The following is a 19482-nucleotide window of genomic DNA, read 5'->3' as shown; positions in this document are numbered from 1 at the left end:
ATAAAAACTTTATAGTTTGTTAAAATGATATTCTCAAATTTTCATTTAGTTATTATTTGACGTACCCTGTACAATGAAAATTAATTATTTGATTTATTAACCCAACCCAAGATATTTAATTTTTGCGAACAAATTTTACCGGGCGTATATTTTGAACGTGAGTGCGTCCCTGTGCTCGAGCACATGGCAGAATGACCCACATTTATAGTGGTTGTAATTCCTAATCAATTCATTGTGGTTCGTTCCGTGATGTGTATTGTTTTAATCGAAAAATTTTTAGTATAATTGTAGACAAGGAGAAATTTAGAAATGTGTTTTATATTTAAAAAATTTTAAAATATTTGTTCATCTTATTTATAATATAAGTAAGTATGTTTAGAATCTTCAAAAATAGAATAGCGGCAAATATAACCTCAAAATAAAAGGTGTTATCGACGTTGTCACGTTTCAGGTAAACTTGTTCCTATTTATTAGTGCATTTAATTGTAAAAACGGTTGATAGAAAAAATGAACAGTATCGTAATTTAAACTATTTATTTTTTTCATAATATATATGTTGAAATGTAAAAAAACATGAAAATGATATCAAAATATTAGCCCGCCTTTTGCAGTTGAAATTATATCCCTTTTTTACATTTGATGGCCAAATTTATCTTAAAAATAATCATTTTTATATTTTCTTTAGTTCGTGGTTCATTTAATACCTTCAAATTTGTTTCCAAAGAGGTTTTTAATTTATTAGATTTCTTATTAATCTTTCTCAGATTCTATTTAACATGTTTACATTTTCCGACTACAAATAGACCAGTTTTTTTTTACTTTTTAATGTTGATTGTCGGCGTCAAAATTCTATATTTTCAACCTTGGAGCATGTAATTCTAATGTTTATTGAATATTATTTGCATAATAATTTGAAGACGAAGTGCGGGGTATTACAAATAAAAATTAGAAAACTTTCATGGATAACCATAAAATAAAAACAATTATAAATAAATTGGTTTGATTTAACATATCGATATGATAAATGAGAATAAAGCAGTTACGATTTTTTCCCCAGTCGTTTATTTTTGTTATTGATCCCATTCAACCACCAATACCTAACCTTGAAAACTTCATACTTTAACATTGTTATTAACGAAACGTTTTAAGAAATTTATATCTTTATTTTAAAACCGATTTCATAAACACAATTACGTTAATAATGTTTCCTAATCATTTTATGATTTCATATTAGATTTTAAAGTGTATACAAATCGTTTGAAACAATTGTATGTTTGACATAAATTGTAACAATGAGCAATAAAGTTTAATTTGGTGGATAACGGTAATCCTAGAACATAAATCTTAATTTAAATACTACTTTATTTTTTTTCCACATAGAGACGTTTTTTTTTCTTGTTGATCCCATTGTATTTATTAGTAAAAATATGACCTCCTAGATTATTATTTCACCCTCTCAGTATCTATGTATGTATCTATCTATGTAACGGAAAATTTGAAATAGATTTCACCCCACTTTTAAACGTCAGATTAATTTGAAAATTTGCACACTTATAAAGGACCGATGATAATTTCATAAATTATTACCACTACCATATACCGTTTATTACTTCACAAATATTCTTCCTAATCATTCCTAATTTTATTTTAGTTTCAATTATAGTTTTGTTTCTATAATCCGCATTATATGCATTAATTATTTTGCCTAATAACCTTTTATTTTTATTATAACTTTGTTCAAATAAAGCAACATTTAAGGAAGAAGATTGTTAAAACAGTTTCAACAAATTCATTTATATAGTGTCTATAAAGTTGATTATTCTAATTTTTTATCTTTAATTTAAATCGCAATTAGCATATTATAGTAATTATAATCGTATTATATATTTGATAAGATAAGTTTAGGTTACTAAAAATTACATGAATCATTTCCACCATATTCTCCAGATATGGAGTCTAGTTGCTGTTTTCTATCACTAAAGTTTATAAAAAACAAATATTATAAAAAAACGAATTATCTAATTCCATTAACGTTTAAATATGTGGTTCGGAAACGCTAAAAAAATAATGAAAAAAAAAAAATAAATTTTTGTATATTTATGACAAAATATTTACTTGATTATCTACACTATATAGTTACCAGTAGTAGTAAAACAATTTATAAATCTGGTACAATTGGCAAGGTCAGTTTAATCATTTTTATTAGATACTATTTATACAGGAAAGTAATGCGTCAAGGCCTGGATTTAAAAATTTATTGATGGGAATGGTAAAGTTTGCCTTTATTCATCATCAATACACTTTTGCCATCGAGATTTTGATGCGGTATAGGCTAAAATGGTGATGTCTTTCAGCGACCTCCTCGTAATGTTGTTCAAGGTCTCTAAATATATTCCTTTCGCCCATGTCGGAAGTCGAGACTGTAGACCGAGTGAATGAGCATATTGTCGTGGTGAAGCCTCCAAGAATCCTTGATCTCAGCTTGAAGTGGTTGACTCTTTGTTACCGTACAGGATGAATAAGAAAAATGCATCCTTGAGGATAAAAAAGTCACGCGAAAAGGTGATGTCTAATAATAATAATTAGCTGTTTCCTCTTTCCAGAGATTAAGGATATCATGATGGCTAACCAAGATTGAGTTATGAACTTTAACAACTACAAGAAGAATGTGATTAAGGATCCGAACCCTCGGTGCGACAATTGCAAAAAGTATCAGCAAACATCAGAGACAATACTGTTTATCTGCAAGTTAGGTTTTCTCAATACCTATATACCGTATTACAAGTACCAGTCGGAGAAGCTGGAAAATCAAAACTTTGGGTCCATTATCACCGATAGACAGTGAATAAATAACAGACCTGATTTAGTTGATGATCGCGGATCTCACAATGAGCTTGGAAACGACATTTGAATTATTGTGTTATAGAAAACTCAAATTTAGCAACATATTTGGTTTCTATGGCATTTATAGTTACTTCACAATTAATTATCATAATTCGAATAAATAAGACACCACTCGTTTTCCTCGTGGTGACTCGGCCGGTAAGATACGTCATCAGCGCCAATCGCCTGGCTAGAGAATTAGTCCGTTCAAATAACTACACCAAATAAAGTATTCATTTGTCTTCCAAAAGGAGAGAAAATACGGAAACAGTGGTGTATTGCAATAGAAATTGACCTCTCTGCGATACCTTTGATTTTCAAAAACTTAACGACACTGTTGATTTCGACCTATAGCATTTTACAGAAGTCGGAGCTGGTTCTTCGCTTCGTAGATGCATCCAATAGCTTGCAGCCTCCAGCACTTGTAACACAATGGTGACATTAGACACTTTGAACCACAGATATCTTTTCGATACAAATGAAAGTAATATGGCACGATGTCTTACGAACCGACTTTCACTTCCTTCTTCAGCTGCACGTATCCTATTGAGTTATCGCCATAAGTATAAACACATTTTCAACTAAAAAATTGTTTTCCAATATATACTGGTTTATCGCATTTGATGATATTGTACAGTGTAAAATTTATGGGCTAAAGATAAAAAAGGCGTATTATTACTATTAATAATAATGAACAACACCTTGAAAATAATTGATAAAAAATTGAAACTCATTACAAATCGTAAATAACTACTATAATCAACTATTTGTCGTCAAAATAGCGAATAGTCACTCTAGCCAGCAGCATTTTGTAAAACCGGTCGGCCGCTCTTCTACACAATCGGCGCTGATGATGTAGTAACTATTTGGAACGTATTTTGGGCGGTATAAAATTTATCTAGACTTTCAAAGTTTATAAATTTGTTAATACTAATCCCATCGACTTAAAATGAACAGCATTATTCTTATTAAATAAGGTTGTTTCTAGAGAATATACTTTTTTTGAATTTACCAAGCCCATTGAGATTGAACAGATGTGGCACGGCAAAAATGTGGAAAGTTATTATGTGTTGGAGTGTTGCCTCTCCCCATATTCTCATATTGTGTCAGTTAACTCTTCTGCACTCAAATGGAAAGTTTGTTTGTCATTAACCATCTACAGCTGGTTTTTGACTCACAAAACTCAACACCTTAATGCAAATCTTTTAACAAGCGGAATCTGTACAGTTTCATACGCCAGACAGTAGTCGAAGAAATGTTCCCTACCAGCATGTCGAGTGAATTTTTGCGAGCTGCGGGGAAAAATTTGGCAGATATGCCTTCATTTTCCACACGGGGACGACCTGAATATTTTCTTCTACAGAGATAACCTTTATTACTAAATGAGAGATAAATGAGAGGAAGTGGGACGATGTTAATTAAAAAAGGTCCCGGTAGGAAATTAGTAGTATAATGGAAACAATAGTTGACGTAACTAAAGGCTTTAGAGCCCCCTCTTCCATTGATATGTCTAAACTTTTACAAATTTGTATTTTGTTGATATAGTAATCGATTTTAGAGCTTAAGGTTCTCAAAGTTAAATTACATTTATCCACTATCGACTATAAAAAATTTATTGATTCCAAAATGAATTCTAAAACAACCTATTTGTACAGTTTCAGCTACTTAAATTACTTGAACATGGCTAAGCAAATTTCATTTGGTGTGTGGGACTATGTGGTCATAGCTATAGTTTTAGCAATCTCCTCAATCATAGGAATTTATTTTAGATGTACCGGAGGCAAACAAAAAACTACAAAAGTAAGAAAATTTCAACTTTTCCATATAAAAACATTTAAAGTTTTATATTTATTTCAGGAGTTCTTACTTGCTGATAAAAATATGTCTATAACTCCTGTAGCATTCTCTTTAATGGCGTCATTCATGTCTGCAATCACGTTGCTGGGAGTGTCAAGTGAAAACTATTCATTTGGTGTACAGTTTATTGTTATTAATATCTCCTACGGCATTTTTACGTTTATAGCCGCTTATCTTTACCTACCAGTATTCTTTAAATTACAAGCAACTAGCGCTTATGAGGTTAGTGAACTATGTATATAAATTTTTTTCTTGCAAATCAGCTTTTTCACATGATAGGAAATGAGTCACCCTCATATTATTAGAGTATGTTTATTTACAATCACAATATCAACCCTTATGTCAGTATTCAATCGTTACAAGGTTGTTTAATATCCTGGGTACAAGACATCCAGATGTGACGATGATTTTTTGATTCTAGTATGAATTTTCAGTATTTAGAAAAAAGGTTTGGGAAAACTGCAAGATTGGCAGCGTCCTTGTCGTATACTTTACAAATGACTTTATATATGGGAGTGGTTTTATATGCCCCTGCACTTGTGCTAGAAGCCCTTACTGGTATTACAAAAATAACCGCAATTTTATCAGTAGGTATGATTTTTTTATTTTCAAAAATTAAAAATGAAGTACATGCCGTTGGCCATATCAGAGGAACGGATTAAATTATAGCTTTTGGGAAAAAATTTGAAAAATGTGGCGCCGAGAAACACGTGGAAATTATTGTTAAGGTCCACCACTAGAGGGTGTATTTGAAAATATAAAATTGAGAAAGCAAAATTTTTCAAAATTCTTCGCATTTTTCATTTTACAAGATTTCCTCAAATTGGAGGTGTTTGGAATAGTTAAAACTGCATATCGATATCTTTTTTCTGTCCGAGATATCTTAAGAAATGTGTAATCAACGAGATGTTGCAATATTAGGTTTCTGGTACAACAGTCAATCCACATCAAAAGTCATAAAAAATCATGGCATGAGAATGTTTGCGATTTAATTCCATTTCTTGACCAATATGAATGTTTCAAGTATCTGTAAACAACTCAAATGGCACTCGTGTGACAACACGTTCTGAGTACGTCCACCGCTCGTTCTGAGTACGTTTACTATTAAAAATTGCAAACTTTATGATGGCAATGTTAGATTTGACAAATTCACATTAGTGTTGCCATATCTCAAATCTTAAGTAACAACCCGTATTAGGCTGGTAAATTTAAAATTTATTGTGAATGGAAAGCTCTTTCATTGGAATACCTGCTGTAATATGAACTGTTGATATAATTATCTTCTTATTGCCGCTAGATGGTGTTATAAAGTGAATGTAAAGCTAATATTACTTACAAATCATTAAAAAACCATTTAACAAATATAATAATCAACAACTATGTAATTAGAGGCGCCCTAGTTGTTCGAAATTCGGTCCTACAAATAAAAATCTGAGCAAGGTCTGGAGATTTGGGTGGCCAAATAATTAGACTTCCACGTCCTATCCACATATCAGGTTGTGTTTGATCTAAAAAATGATGAATGAGCAACCATCATATTGAATAAGAAGAAGCAATTTAATTCTTAAAAAGTCTCAATATCTTATTTCTTTAACTGTCTAATTTAAAAAAATGGCCTAATAATTTAATTTAATAGCCCTCTAGGATTAACGTTGCAAATTAAATTGCTTAGAATTGATATATTTTGTATTGCTTGACAAAAGCTCTTTTGAACAACATCAAGTTTATAAAAATGTGATAAGCAGAACCAGACTTACAGGAATTTTTTCATAATATGGTTCCCATTCTCCCCAAGCTCTTATTTGAAGAGATAAAGGTCGAAACCCACTAGCAGCACGCCACGCCGCGCCACGTGTCGAATATAATTCAATTATGGTCCTACACACTCTGCCCACTACACGCCATACCACGTGGGATGATTTAAAATTCTCAGATTTAATGGACACTTGTTTAGACATGTGAATGCCCATCTCTTGCCTTTACAGAAGTACATATGATACTCATTAAGATCTGCTTCCAGTTCTCGGATTAATACATGGAAAGCACCACGATTGATTTTAGGGATCCAAAATCTTCTTTTTCTCTTGCTGTGCAAAATCACAGCCGGAGCAGCAAATTTTTTCTAAAAACTTTAGGTCACATGAACTACTAGTGCTCTCCATAATGTACACAAAGCTACTGAAAAATGTTCTGTTTAAAATTATAGAATAAAATGAGCGTGTCCTCACGTGGTGTGTTACAAATGTGTACACAACAATGTACCACGTGAACCGACGTCCCATGGGTTTTGATCTTGTGGTTTGAGCTTGTGGAATGAAGTATGCACAGAATTTGCTGAAGACTTAAATTTTCGTATATAAAGTGCCACTTTATATACGAATTTTTCCCAAAGCTATAATTTAATCTGCTCTTGAGAAATGACCCACATGCGTTTTTAGTTTCCCACCCTTTACTAAGACAATATTTACGTATAAAGCTTATAATATGAATGTATTTTATTATTTATTAAATTTTTACCATCATTATTGTGGAATATAGGTACATAGGAATATTTCACTGATGTTCCTCTGCAATATTTTCAGATCTGTTGTGGTCCTCTGAATTTAGCCTTATTTTCGAAGCTTGGAGATTGAATATTTTATGTAGTTGTTTGTTAGTGACATAGATTGTACTCCGATTGACAGTTTCTACATTAACCTCATAAATTTCAGATGTTTATTCAACTTCATTAAACAGACCATAGTTTGGACCGTTGAGTGATTCTTGTTTTTGACTCGGTTAATTCCACCATCTCAAACTAGAGTTCTACTACTCCGACTTTTTAGCTACTGCTTTAGTTGTTCTTCTTGCAACCTCGCAAAAGGTCCAAAGGACGATATTGGCTCAGTGTTTCGGCCATTTCTTCGCATTTATGACCCTCGTATCCATGCTACTGTAACTTCACTAGTGTTTAGATCACATACACACAATTCCATACAGTTTCTGTCTAGTCTCAACTGAATCGAGATCTTTTATCGCTTTTTGACTATCAGTGAAGAACGATATATGTTCTTTACTGAATTTTGATTACTTCCACACAGTACTACTTTGCCTTTCAGCTAGGTTGCTTCCACTTATATGGGGTGGAGTATTTAAGAAATGAAACTGATCTATCTGTCAGTTTTAGATTTATAACTTTGATATATGACATCAGAAACATGACAACAATTAATGATATAATCATACTAGTGAAAGTTAAACCACCTTCTTATTCTGTAAATTATAGTTCTGTACTCTCCTTGTTCGAAAATTTGAAGAGGTGGTGGAATCAGTATTATGACGAATCCGTGTTAAAATGAAATGGTGTCAAAACACGTTTTCTATTTTTAGGTGTAGTTTGTACTTTTTACTCCACATTAGGAGGAATGAAGGCTGTTCTAATAACGGACGTATTCCAGTCTCTTCTCATGTTTGTAGCGATATTCAGTGTCATCATCTATGGATGGATAGACGAAGGAAGTTTGGCGGAAATCTGGAGGATAGCCGAAGAATACAATCGAACCACTCTCTCTAAGTAAGTTTTAAGATACAAATATGTAACCCTATAAATTTACATTATATTTTATTTATTAACCAAGTGTTATCATTTAATTTCACAGTTTGGAACAAAATAACTCCTTTATATCGTCCTAGATAAACCTCTAAATAACATGTGCTCTAGTTTTGTGATTTTTGCTTATATTTAAAGCTTTATAAACTTTACATTTACAGTCATCACGTGATTACCACTCCACACATTGAAGAATGACCGTTATTTAAAGTAGGTACGCTTGATGTACATTTAGAGAAGTTGCCAAGTATAAATACTTGGTTTTGAGTAAATGTTGACTCTAGAAATGATTTATTGCTTATTAAAACACAGATTTATTACAGAGTATCAAGTATAACAATTATTTAACAAAAAAACACAAGAAATATTACAGATTTCATCAAGCAGACTTATATTCTCAGTTGTGGGATTAAGGGAAACGTCCCGCATAAGATTTCGGTATTCTTGATACAGGCTAAGAATCATTCTGATGATTTCTCTTATGTAGTAAATGCTAAAGGTTTCAATAGAAGATATCCATACTTTCATGTCCTGTTTCACACAACGAAAATACTCCTCGACCTACGTACAAACTTCGGTAGAATCTACAAGTGGAAGTTAATTTGAGGAAATTTGCGCCAAAGTTGCTTTCTCAAAAAAGCTCTGTGGTACAACACGCAGTTTAAATTTATCAAAACAAGGATCGGATTATTGCTTCAAGTTTGATAGAAGATTATAGAACAAGAGGAAGTGATATATTATCATTCTTTGCAAAAAGAACAACTTCTCAACTCAAACTACATCGTGAAACATGAGTTTAATGGAATACAAATCTACTGATTGGAGATATTCAATTAATAGTTGCAAAAGAAAATTAAATTACGTTTCATTGCACAATGTTCATCAATTTGTATCAGAACAAAAAAAGAATATGAAAATGTTGAATCAGTTTTGGCAAAAATTCATTCCTCGGAGCCGGATTGTGCTGATTTGGAAATAGTCACCTTTTTACTTGTCAAAAAAATTGATACTTTTGTCTGTAGGATAGTGGAGCAAACTCCATTGGGAAGAAGATTTGGCCTTTAAGAAATTCCTCAACTATCGGCAAAGACAGCGAACTAAAGAAGCCGTTATTATCTAAAAATATCAAGTTATGTGTGATTTTTTTCCCTTTTCTATATGCAATTTATAGGAAAATTCGATTTTTTTCTCTCTTTCTGCTTTTTAAATAAAAATTGATATAAATATATCTGTATAATATAAATGGTGATAAATCAAAACGATTTATCACCAAAAAAATATCCGTACATTTTCCGATTTTCATAAAGTGAGAAGAAAATGAAAATTTTATTAAAAATCTTCCAAAATCTTCCAAAATCATTGATCGTTTTATGAATTTTAAGTATAAATATGTTCGAAATCAATCTTATACCAAAAGTAACAAAACCATTGATGACCAATATCAAATCTAAAACTTTATTATCCATATTTTTTCCATTTTAACGAATCTAGTGTTTACCAGAATAGATTTAGTACCATACCTAACTCTTCAGTAACTATCAATTATTTTAGTTTTGATCCGGATCCAACTGAGAGACATTCCTGGTTTACTCTAATCATCGGTGGTGGAGTGACATACCTATCTCTCTATGGCGTGAATCAAACACAAGTTCAACGTTACCTGACAGTGAAAGACTTAAAAACTGCACAAAAGGCGTTGTGGTTGAACTGGCCTATTTTAACTTGTCTTAGCTTGAGTACTTCATTTTCGGGCTTAGTAATTTTTTCAAGATACTATAACTGTGATCCCATTACAACTCAACAAATCGGATCTGCAGATCAGGTATTACACGCTTTAAATTAAGTTTACAATAACCCTCTGCTGACATATTGTTTGTTGAACGATACGAGGGCGGTTTGACGAAGTGTATTTACTGTTAATTTTTCAATATAATATTTCTACTCCACACACTAAGTCTAACAAGTTTCCAATTTTTCCATACTGTCCATCCACCTTTCGGAAGTTGTCTTTGCCATCAACTCTTCAGTTGTCTGAAATTACATTCAAATTCAGAAACTAGAGAACCAGATCAAGTGAATATAGTAGATGAGGCAGATAATACCTTTCCTTTTACAAATGATCTGATTTCATTCAAATTGAGCTGACATCATAAAATTCCCCTGTCAATACAAAAGTGGAATAAAATAAACAATAACCTAAACTGTTCAATTATCAGGAATTTTATGCAAAAGGAAATACTTCTTTTTTTTTCTTTAACCGGCGCCTCCTCAACAATCGACTGCCAATCCTTTCTGTCCTGAGCATGATGCAAAGTCGAACGCATAGCTGGATCAGGTACGCTTCAACGTCCTCCAACCAGTGAATTCACGGTCTTCCTCTCAGTCCCGTCTTCCAGGAACTCCATACATGGCTCTGCTCGAGTATCAATTAAGAGGCATCCTATCTACGTGTCCCAACCACCTGAGACGCACTTTCCGGATGAACGCCACCATGCAAAGGAACGCTATAAATAAATCATGACGCAGTTCGACTAATTTTACTTCAAGAATAGCAGACAAATGGGCAAGTGCATTGTCGTGATTGAATAACACTCTTTTTAAAAACATTGGCATATTATTGAGCAGTTGTCGTTCACCCTTTTTGTTTAGGATCAATAAAAATGACAAAGACCCCAAAACACTGTAGTCATTACTTTATTGATCAGAAAAACAATTTTTGCTTTCTTGAGAGTAGATTTTTTGAATGTTGTCCATTGTTTCGATTGCTCATGTCATGCCATCAACCGTTACACATATACAAGGCTCACACCTTTGTTCTAGGGATTTCCCTGATATAGGGAATCTTTTCCTCTGCAGGGGTGAGGTTGTGGTGTTAGAATGGCTTTTTTGCCAATAGTCGCTATCTATGGCTGGTGGAATTAAATTTAGGAGCTTGAGAAAGAAAAGAAAATTATGAAACAAAGCGCAGTTGGGTAGTATTAAATAGGTGGAAGGGCGGGTACAGCTGCGATTTTATTATCCCTATCGTCAATCATTTGACTGATAAAAAGTTAATCAGGTCGAAGGGAAAAAATCTGTCGTTACCGATGGGAGCCCCAAAACACTCATGACTTTATTCGGTTTTTGCTTTCTTGGAAGCACATTTCTTAACGTCCAGTGTTCAGACTGTTATTTTGTTTCTTGGTTATAATGATAGTTATATGACCAATTTTAAAAGTAGAGATAAATTTATGTAACTGTTCCTTGGTTTCTTTAATCATAAAAAATGAATTTTTAATCAACACTTGAAATTCTCCAACAACGAAACACAATTTTCTTTATATGAATAATCAAACTACTATATCTGTCATTTTTATGCAAAATTTTGACAGATGACATAAAAAACATGGCGGAAACTATCAATATAAACACCGCAGCTAAAGTGTTATCAACCTCTTGAAAGTCACTGTTACGTCCTAACCACCCTCATATTATCTAAAATGAAACATTGTTTCAGAGCATGACTTTTTTTTTAAACGTTCTATAGTGAAAATTTATCCTCACCGATTTTTAGCTTCTACCATACTATGTTGTGGATACTATGGGACATATACCAGGGTTATCTGGATTGTTTGTGGCCGGTATATTTAGTGCCTCATTATCTACCATATCTGCAGCTCTTAACAGTTTGGCAGCTATTACAGTTGAAGATTATATCAAAGTAAGTTTACTCGTAGACGGATTTCATATTATTGAGTTTTTTAAAGAATTGGATATATTCGAGTGAGTGACTAAAGTTTTTTCTACAACAGGGTGCTCAGTAATCCAACCATTATGCCCTATGAAGGGAAGTTGAAATACAGATTAAGGACATCTACTTCGTGCGCAAAGTCTCTATCTCCTTGCTCTCCCTGGATGTCTTTTCGAACACCCCGGGGGAAAACGCATTTCTTTAATACCTAGAGGGAAGTTCCTCTTCTTGTTGCATTTTGGACATTTAGTATAGTGCATGATTTTCGACTACGATAAGATTCTTCCTCTTAAGAGGGGTTTGATGTGTTGTTTACCGTAGTTTCCAATCCCCTACTCAAAAAATTTTTCCAGGTCTTTTTCCATTAGACTTTTGATGAAACCATCGCGTACGGGAATTACGGAGACCGGTAATATAATCGTAAGTAAGATGAAATTGTCGCTCTAAAGAGGGATTTGATATGTCGCATACTCTCCAACCACACCAGGCTGTCTCCAGGTCTTTTTCCATTAGACTTTTAATGATAACATCGGGTACAGGATTGGACACTTTTTACTAACTCATCCACTCTGTCATTCCTCTGGAAACTAGAATTTCTAGGAACCCTCACTAGTTTCACCAATTGATTATGTATTAAGAGCGAGAGAAACATTTATTCTGAGCTTTTTCACGAAATACAACATTTTTCCTAAAATCGCTTGAATAAAACTATTTTTAAATCACTTTATAATCTTTGAACTTTTCTATTTGAATGGATAAATTTCTTGTGAAAAAATTGAAAAATGTTTTAAATACCTGGTAATTTATTTTTTTATTTCAGCCTCTATATTTTTCAATGCGCAAAATCCATTTAACCGAAACAGTGGTAGCTGTTCAACTCAAAGTGATATCACTTATTTTTGGTGGAATATGTTTAGCAGTAGCATTTTTAGCTCAATTCTTGGGTGGTCTTCTGCAAGCTGCCTTAACAATTTTCGGTGTAGTGGGTGGGCCACTTCTTGGTTTATTTTCATTAGGAATGTTTACAACAGTCGCTAACGAAACAGTGAGTTTTGGGTAACTTATAGATCTATAATCTTGATTAATTCAATCACTTTCCAGGGATCAGTATGTGGTTTGGTAGCTGGAGTTGGTTTCGCATTATGGATGGCTCTTGGTGCAAAACCTGCAGTTCCTCTACCTAGAAGTATACAAGGCTGTGAAAATGCTGATGCTTTACTTAATGCCACTTTAATTGCTGTTTCAAAAAAACCTGAAAAGTAAGTTTCTTTTTCCAATTTAGGTGTTCCAATGTTAAGTTCTTTAACCGATCACTGATCTACCATATATGGCATTGAAAATTCGTTCTGGAGATTCCAAAAATCAAGTATATCATATATAAGTATAATTTCTACATTTAATACAAATATAATAATTACAGATATTTACTCTTGCTGATTAATCAGTCGTTTTCCTTTTTTTTTGGTGTTGAAGAACATGTCCGTTATGAATTATTTTTACTCTCCTTGACGACTTATAAGAAATGATTGATAGCAATGTTATTATAGAGATCTGCAAGCCTATTGAGATCAGCTTGGTTTAGGTGTCATTTTAAGAGCGTTGCCTGACATCCTTCCACATCTTCAAAAGATCTTTAATGGCAGAGATCGGCATTGCTCCTCTCTCGTCTTTCGGTTTTTTTGTGTTCTTCATTCAAGATATCTTGGAAAATGTCAAATTGTTCTATCTAAAGTCATTTTTGCTTCAAAACATCGCCAAAACAGCGCATGAACTCAGATTAAATACTACAGATGTTTCATTCGGAGAAAAGGAGAAAAATTTAAATGACCGAGGTCATTCTTGATCCATTTACTGAATCAGTGAAGTCGAATCGGAGAAGTCGGAGAGAAAAACTGCACAGTCAGCCAGGGAAAGTCTATCAGCAAATTTGAATGCTCTGGTGCGTTGTCCAAGAGCAGCAATGCTTTCAATGGGAAATCATTGGTATCAAAGTAATCTTTGATGCAAGGGGCACAAACTTCAAATAGCCACTTTTTGAAAAGAACCTGCATAACCGATCACCTCTAATTAGATCTCCAAGTCACTGACAGTTTTCTCTTGATATTAGTATTTTTTAAATGCTCTAGGATTTTCAGAGTGATAAACGAGACGTGGTTTAAGCTTCATACCACCACTAGGGTTATCTGCCAAAAGTAACGTCAATCGGTCTTTCATGGGTTTATGTCCAAGAACACTTCTCTCATCTTTTGTGGTGTAGGTACGGTTCGGCATGCACAAAAAACAAATCAGTTGCATTGCTATTAAATATTTGTTGTGGACAATACCCTTCTTTTTCAATATATTCTTGTAATTTAAGATGGAACTTCAGTGTCTTCTTTATCTGCATTAGCAGACTCACCATGCATGACCACATATTCAATAACAGATAGCCATACTAGTTACATCTATTTAATTAGCCCAAACTAAAAGCAATCTCTCTATTTTTTCATGGATGGCACTTCTTTGCGGCTTGAGTCTTCTTGATGATATCTTTGTATTTTTGTCCAGCAACATCAGTAATTCTTTTTAAATCCCATAATATTGTCAGATTTTCAGTTTTTTATAAGGCGTTTAGAAAATCACAAGGGCAAAAACCAACTGTGGTACAAAACTAAAACGTGTCGTCACACATTACTGCACGCCTTGTGATGCCTCACTGGTACGTAGTATGAATGATAAACCGAGAAGTTTCCGTTAGAATTGGTTTTGGTTCGTTATGCGAATATTGTTCATTTTCTGAACGCAAAAATCTGAAAATCCTGAAAGTGTGCGTTGTCCGATTTGTTCGCTGTCTGAACTGTTCGTTAACCGATCACCTGATGTAGTCGTCCAGGAATCTACAGCCAACCCAAAGACTGCATATTCTATACGTTTTATAATAAACTAACTTTATTAAAAAAATTTATGTTTAATTCTATTTTATTAGACAGGAGAAGGTAGATTTAAGTAAGGGTCTTCTACTAATACAAATTGTACATTGTATTAAAATTTATAAACTAGAAAATTGTATGTTTTATTTATTTTTAGGACTTACTTATGGATACATCGAGTGTCGTATTTATACAACGGCGTATTTGGACTGGTAATTACATTCGTAATTGGAATCGTTCTCAGTTTTGTAATCAACAGATATTCAACACAAACTAAAATTCACGATCCAAATTTGTTCATACCGCCATTAGCTAGAAAATTAAGGAAAAAATATGGGGAAACTATCAATCTTGCTAATATGGATCTTGCCGTATCGAATTCTAGAGAATATTTAAAAAACGGCCATAAAGCCGAGTTTATATAGTTAAATATTTTGATGATTTTAATTTTTAGGTTGTATAGACGGAATCAAAAGAAATTAGTTGGTTTTTAAGTTTCTTATTGGCTTTTCGGCAACTATGTATCGGGTTAATAACTGATAATTTCACAAAAATTATTTATATATTTGAATAAACAGGGACCGAATTTAGGGCAGCTATAGCCTTCACAAAAGAAGCTCCCCTACTATTGATATTTTAAAAAATCTCTCAAATCTAAAATTTTTTCACTAAAAAAATCTTGAAAGGTTCAGTTGGTTGATACTAAAATTTAGTTCCAGATAATTCTCGTTCTCTATTATATTTTGTTGAATTATAACAGAATCTTTTTGGTTCCACTTATTCCTTTCCATTTATTGAAAAAAATATTCGGAGAGAGGAAGTTTCCTTCCTTTGCTCCTCCAAAGCTTCCATAAACCTAAATCTGTAAACTAATCCACTTCGTTGTTGTTCAACATAAGTTGGGTTGCGAGGGTTGCCTTTTAAGTTTCTACAATCGAGCAATAGGTGGCGCTACTGTATTTGTGAACATTGACGTTTGTTATTGCGAAGCAAGTTAGTTGTTGATAGTTAACGTTTGGAAGAAATAAATTTGTGTAAAAATGGAAATCACCCGTGAAAGCTTATGTTGGATGATTTTTTATAATTTTTAAAAAGGTTTTTTTCAAAAACAATGAGAATAGCTTCGTATAACTTTTGATAATGAAACATCATCAGAGAAGACCGTTTACAATTGGTTTGCAAATTTTGTGACTTATAGGCAGATAGAGGCATCTCTTATGATATCTCAGACTGCAATACAATCAATTTTACTCAAACATTTAGTTGTGAGAAGATATTATCCAGATAGATTCTGCATCCCAGCTCCCATAGATCAAGTCAAATAGTATTCAAAGGAGAGAAACATCGAATTAATTTCTCATTACCTATATTCACCCGATTTATCGCCTAATGACTTTTTCTTCTTTCCCAATGTCAAACAAAAGATAAGGGGACAGCGATTTTCATCGTCTCAAGCGTTAAAGTTAAAGACTTTCAAAAGCATGTTTCTATGATATTTGCTTCAGAGGAGAAAAATATTTCCAGAATCAACTTGAGCGTATGCAAAAGTGTAGACCTCATGGGCGAATATTTCGAAAAGCAATAAAACATTTCATTTCGAACTCGATCGTTTCCGTTTTACTTTTTATAAAATGTTAAAAGGCCACCCTCGTATTAGAAGCTGTGAGGATAAGTCATATCAATACTAGAGAGACTATTTATCAACAGAAACATCAAAATAGAAAGCAAATAGAAATGCAAAAGTGAAAGCAAGAGAACACGAACTACATATATATAAATAAAATACTAAAAATATAATAATAATTGGGAATTCGCAAATACCTACAAGCCATGTATCAATAAAAAAAGTGGATAATGAAAACGAATACTGTTGTGTCAAAATAACCCAATTTCAATATTTGGGAGTAACAATTACAAATAAAAATAAAGAGAATCAAAAGGGGTAAAAAAATTAGGTAGGGAATCAACGCCATAAAAGCAGTGTTAAATTCCAAAATATTATCAAGACCAGCGAAAACTAGAGTTTCTAAAACAGTTATTTGTCCAACTGCTTCGAACTATGGATATTATCCACTGCAAGAGTGGGAGGGGAAAATACTGAGAAAAATCTTTGGACGAATTTAATCTGATGAAAGGTACTGGAGAAGGAGAACAGATAAAGAAATATTGGTCGTTTACGATCAACCATCAATTACCCAGGTATTTAGGGCGCACGTAATTTATTTCTACACTTAAATTAAACCAATAATCTTTTACTAAACTATTCACTAACACCTTGTATATAATTTATTTATATTCGCCGTTTTATGACTTAGAATTATTTTCTAACTGCTACAGCTGCTAGAGCCTCATTTATATTCACTAAATACAAGGGCATTGATCTTATTAACATTCATGACGTCCCGGATATTCAGTATGATCCGTGTTTTAAAAGCAGTAAACTAATTACTAATCATTCCTTGTTACTGAGCACTTCCCGGATAATATTTACCAAACTTTTTCTTGGTTTCTTGAATTATAAGATATAATTTTCAATTCATGAAACAACGAAAACAGTTTTTTATAGGATTATTAAAATTAAAATATCTGTCAAATTATGCGAAATTTTGACGGATGACATCAGAAACATGACGAAAGCTAACAATGAATTCATATATGTAATACTTCTATATGGACAGTTTCTATAAGGTGAAGATGTTCTGACTAAGGAAGACAGAATGGCAACGATTTCTCTATCCCCCAAGGTTCTAACTTGGTTCTTCTCATTCTCAAGCATGCGCAGTATAGATAAAGTGTCTCGAACGAGAGAGAAAATGAATATTGTCGATATCGTAACGTAGGGACGTTTTTTCCCATACCAACTGCCCCTATGGGAGTATTACATATATGAATGAATATACGAAAGGAGTATTGTTCCTTGAACTACAGTCGTATAAATATTAAAAATCATGAAAAAATTAACTCACGAACCTAAAATCATGAAAATAAAAGTTTCTGTAGATTAAGTTTTAAACTTAGAAGATAAACGATAAAAGAAAGCGACGTTCGGAAACTGAGCAATATTTTGTTTTAGGTTAGGATTCGCGATCAACTGATAGTTGATCTAACTGATCCAAAATTATAGTTCTCGAAAAACCTTTAAGACATAAGTTATACCTTTATTATTATACCTATAATTATTTGAAAATAATTATAATCTTGTACTTATTTGGACTATTTTGTGTACTTAGAATGTACTAAAATTTTTTATATCACTATTAAAATACTTAATAGGATCTGAAAAGATCAAATATTTTTTTTCGAATTAAAGAAAGAATTCCATATTATTGGTTACATTTTAAAAAATGCTGAACACGTTGATTCCTACCACTATACCAATAATTACACTATCTGGTTTGTCGAGTCTCGTTCATACCGGCTCGAAGCACCAGACAATCTATTTGTTACTGTTGTTGTAGTGATTACTATGTTCAGTATGTTATATAGCTGATACACTTACTTCATTGTTATTTTGGCTCAAAGTTACAGATATTTATTTATACTTATTATATAAATTCATTTAAAAAACATTCTTTGTCTAAAAATTTCAAAAAATTCAGAAATTTATAATAATATACTGTGTTCAGTATATACAGGGTACTTTTAAACAAAGATTGCTGGCAAAGTTCATTAACATCTGTGATGTGTGAAGTTTAAAATAGAAGCTTTGTAAAAATCCAGAGGATCTTGTTCGGTTGACGTCAAGGGCCTTGGATGTGGAGGTTGTTATGTAAAAACTGTGGATGGTCCACATACGGTTTTACATCATGAAAGAGGTAATTTCATTATGAAGGTCATTTTCTATAAAATACCCCACCGGTAACCGAAAAAAAATGGCCCTAATAAACAATCGTCGATAATTCTATGACGTGGTATGAATTTTTATCGAAATGGACATTATTAGCCTAATCATAAAATTTAGGCCTGTCTGACAATTTAACACCATTGGATTTCTTATCCCCACAACTTCGTTGTCCAAATTTTCAACCAAATCGCAGAATAAAATTTCACAACCCCCCAGCCAAGTTGCATCAAATTGAAGCACTGTAGATCCAGATTCCAGTGCCAAAATTGTCCCTAGAGTTAAAAATTGAATCTATTTCTATGATCCTAAAGAAAACCTTTCAGTTGAAGATTGTTATTAAAAACAATTCACACCTCATTAATGAAAAAATAACATATGAAGGGCACAGGGGAAAAACGGCGATAGTCCATCCGGACGAATTTGGAGAATATCGAACATATGGGTTTACTAACTCGTTAGAAAGTAAAATTTAAGGAAAAAAAGTCGCAAAAAATATGTTTAGGAAATAATGTGTTAATTATTACAAAAAATGGAAAAAAATAAACATTAATTCAAAACTAGTGACGTAACATAAAAGAAAAAAAGTTTTATCCTGGACTCATGCCACTTTTCCCCAGCGCAAACTAATCTGTTGGTGGGTCATCCAAAAATTCGTCATCTGTTCTTGAGG

At 32.8% G+C, this 19482-nt stretch overlaps 1 protein-coding gene across 8 annotated transcripts; it reads left to right on the top strand.

Moving 5' to 3' along the window:
- The first annotated feature begins 42 nt into the window (after nt 1–42).
- Nucleotides 43–19280, top strand: LOC130894440 (putative sodium-dependent multivitamin transporter). Of its 8 annotated transcripts, none has more exons than XR_009059336.1 (11): nt 43–365; nt 4539–4683; nt 4741–4962; nt 5175–5331; nt 8110–8293; nt 9881–10151; nt 11883–12029; nt 12880–13104; nt 13161–13318; nt 15126–17167; nt 18042–19280. XR_009059336.1 is itself a non-coding variant. In XM_057801315.1 (10 exons), the coding sequence occupies exons 2-10, from the start codon at nt 4564–4566 to the stop codon at nt 15391–15393; spliced, it is 1752 nt and encodes a 583-aa protein (XP_057657298.1). In that variant the 5' UTR covers nt 43–365; nt 4539–4563; the 3' UTR covers nt 15394–19280. The 8 variants fall into 8 exon arrangements, 5 of the variants coding, with proteins under 5 accessions (XP_057657298.1, XP_057657280.1, XP_057657309.1 ...); XR_009059330.1 differs by having other exon boundaries at nt 61–365; nt 5162–5327; XR_009059338.1 differs by having other exon boundaries at nt 67–451.
- The last annotated feature ends 202 nt before the right edge of the window (nt 19281–19482 follow it).

The sequence above is a fragment of the Diorhabda carinulata genome, chromosome 1, assembly GCF_026250575.1.
Source record: "Diorhabda carinulata isolate Delta chromosome 1, icDioCari1.1, whole genome shotgun sequence".
Classification (NCBI taxonomy): Eukaryota; Metazoa; Arthropoda; class Insecta; order Coleoptera; family Chrysomelidae; genus Diorhabda; species Diorhabda carinulata.
This window is presented reverse-complemented; position numbering and strand designations above follow the sequence as displayed.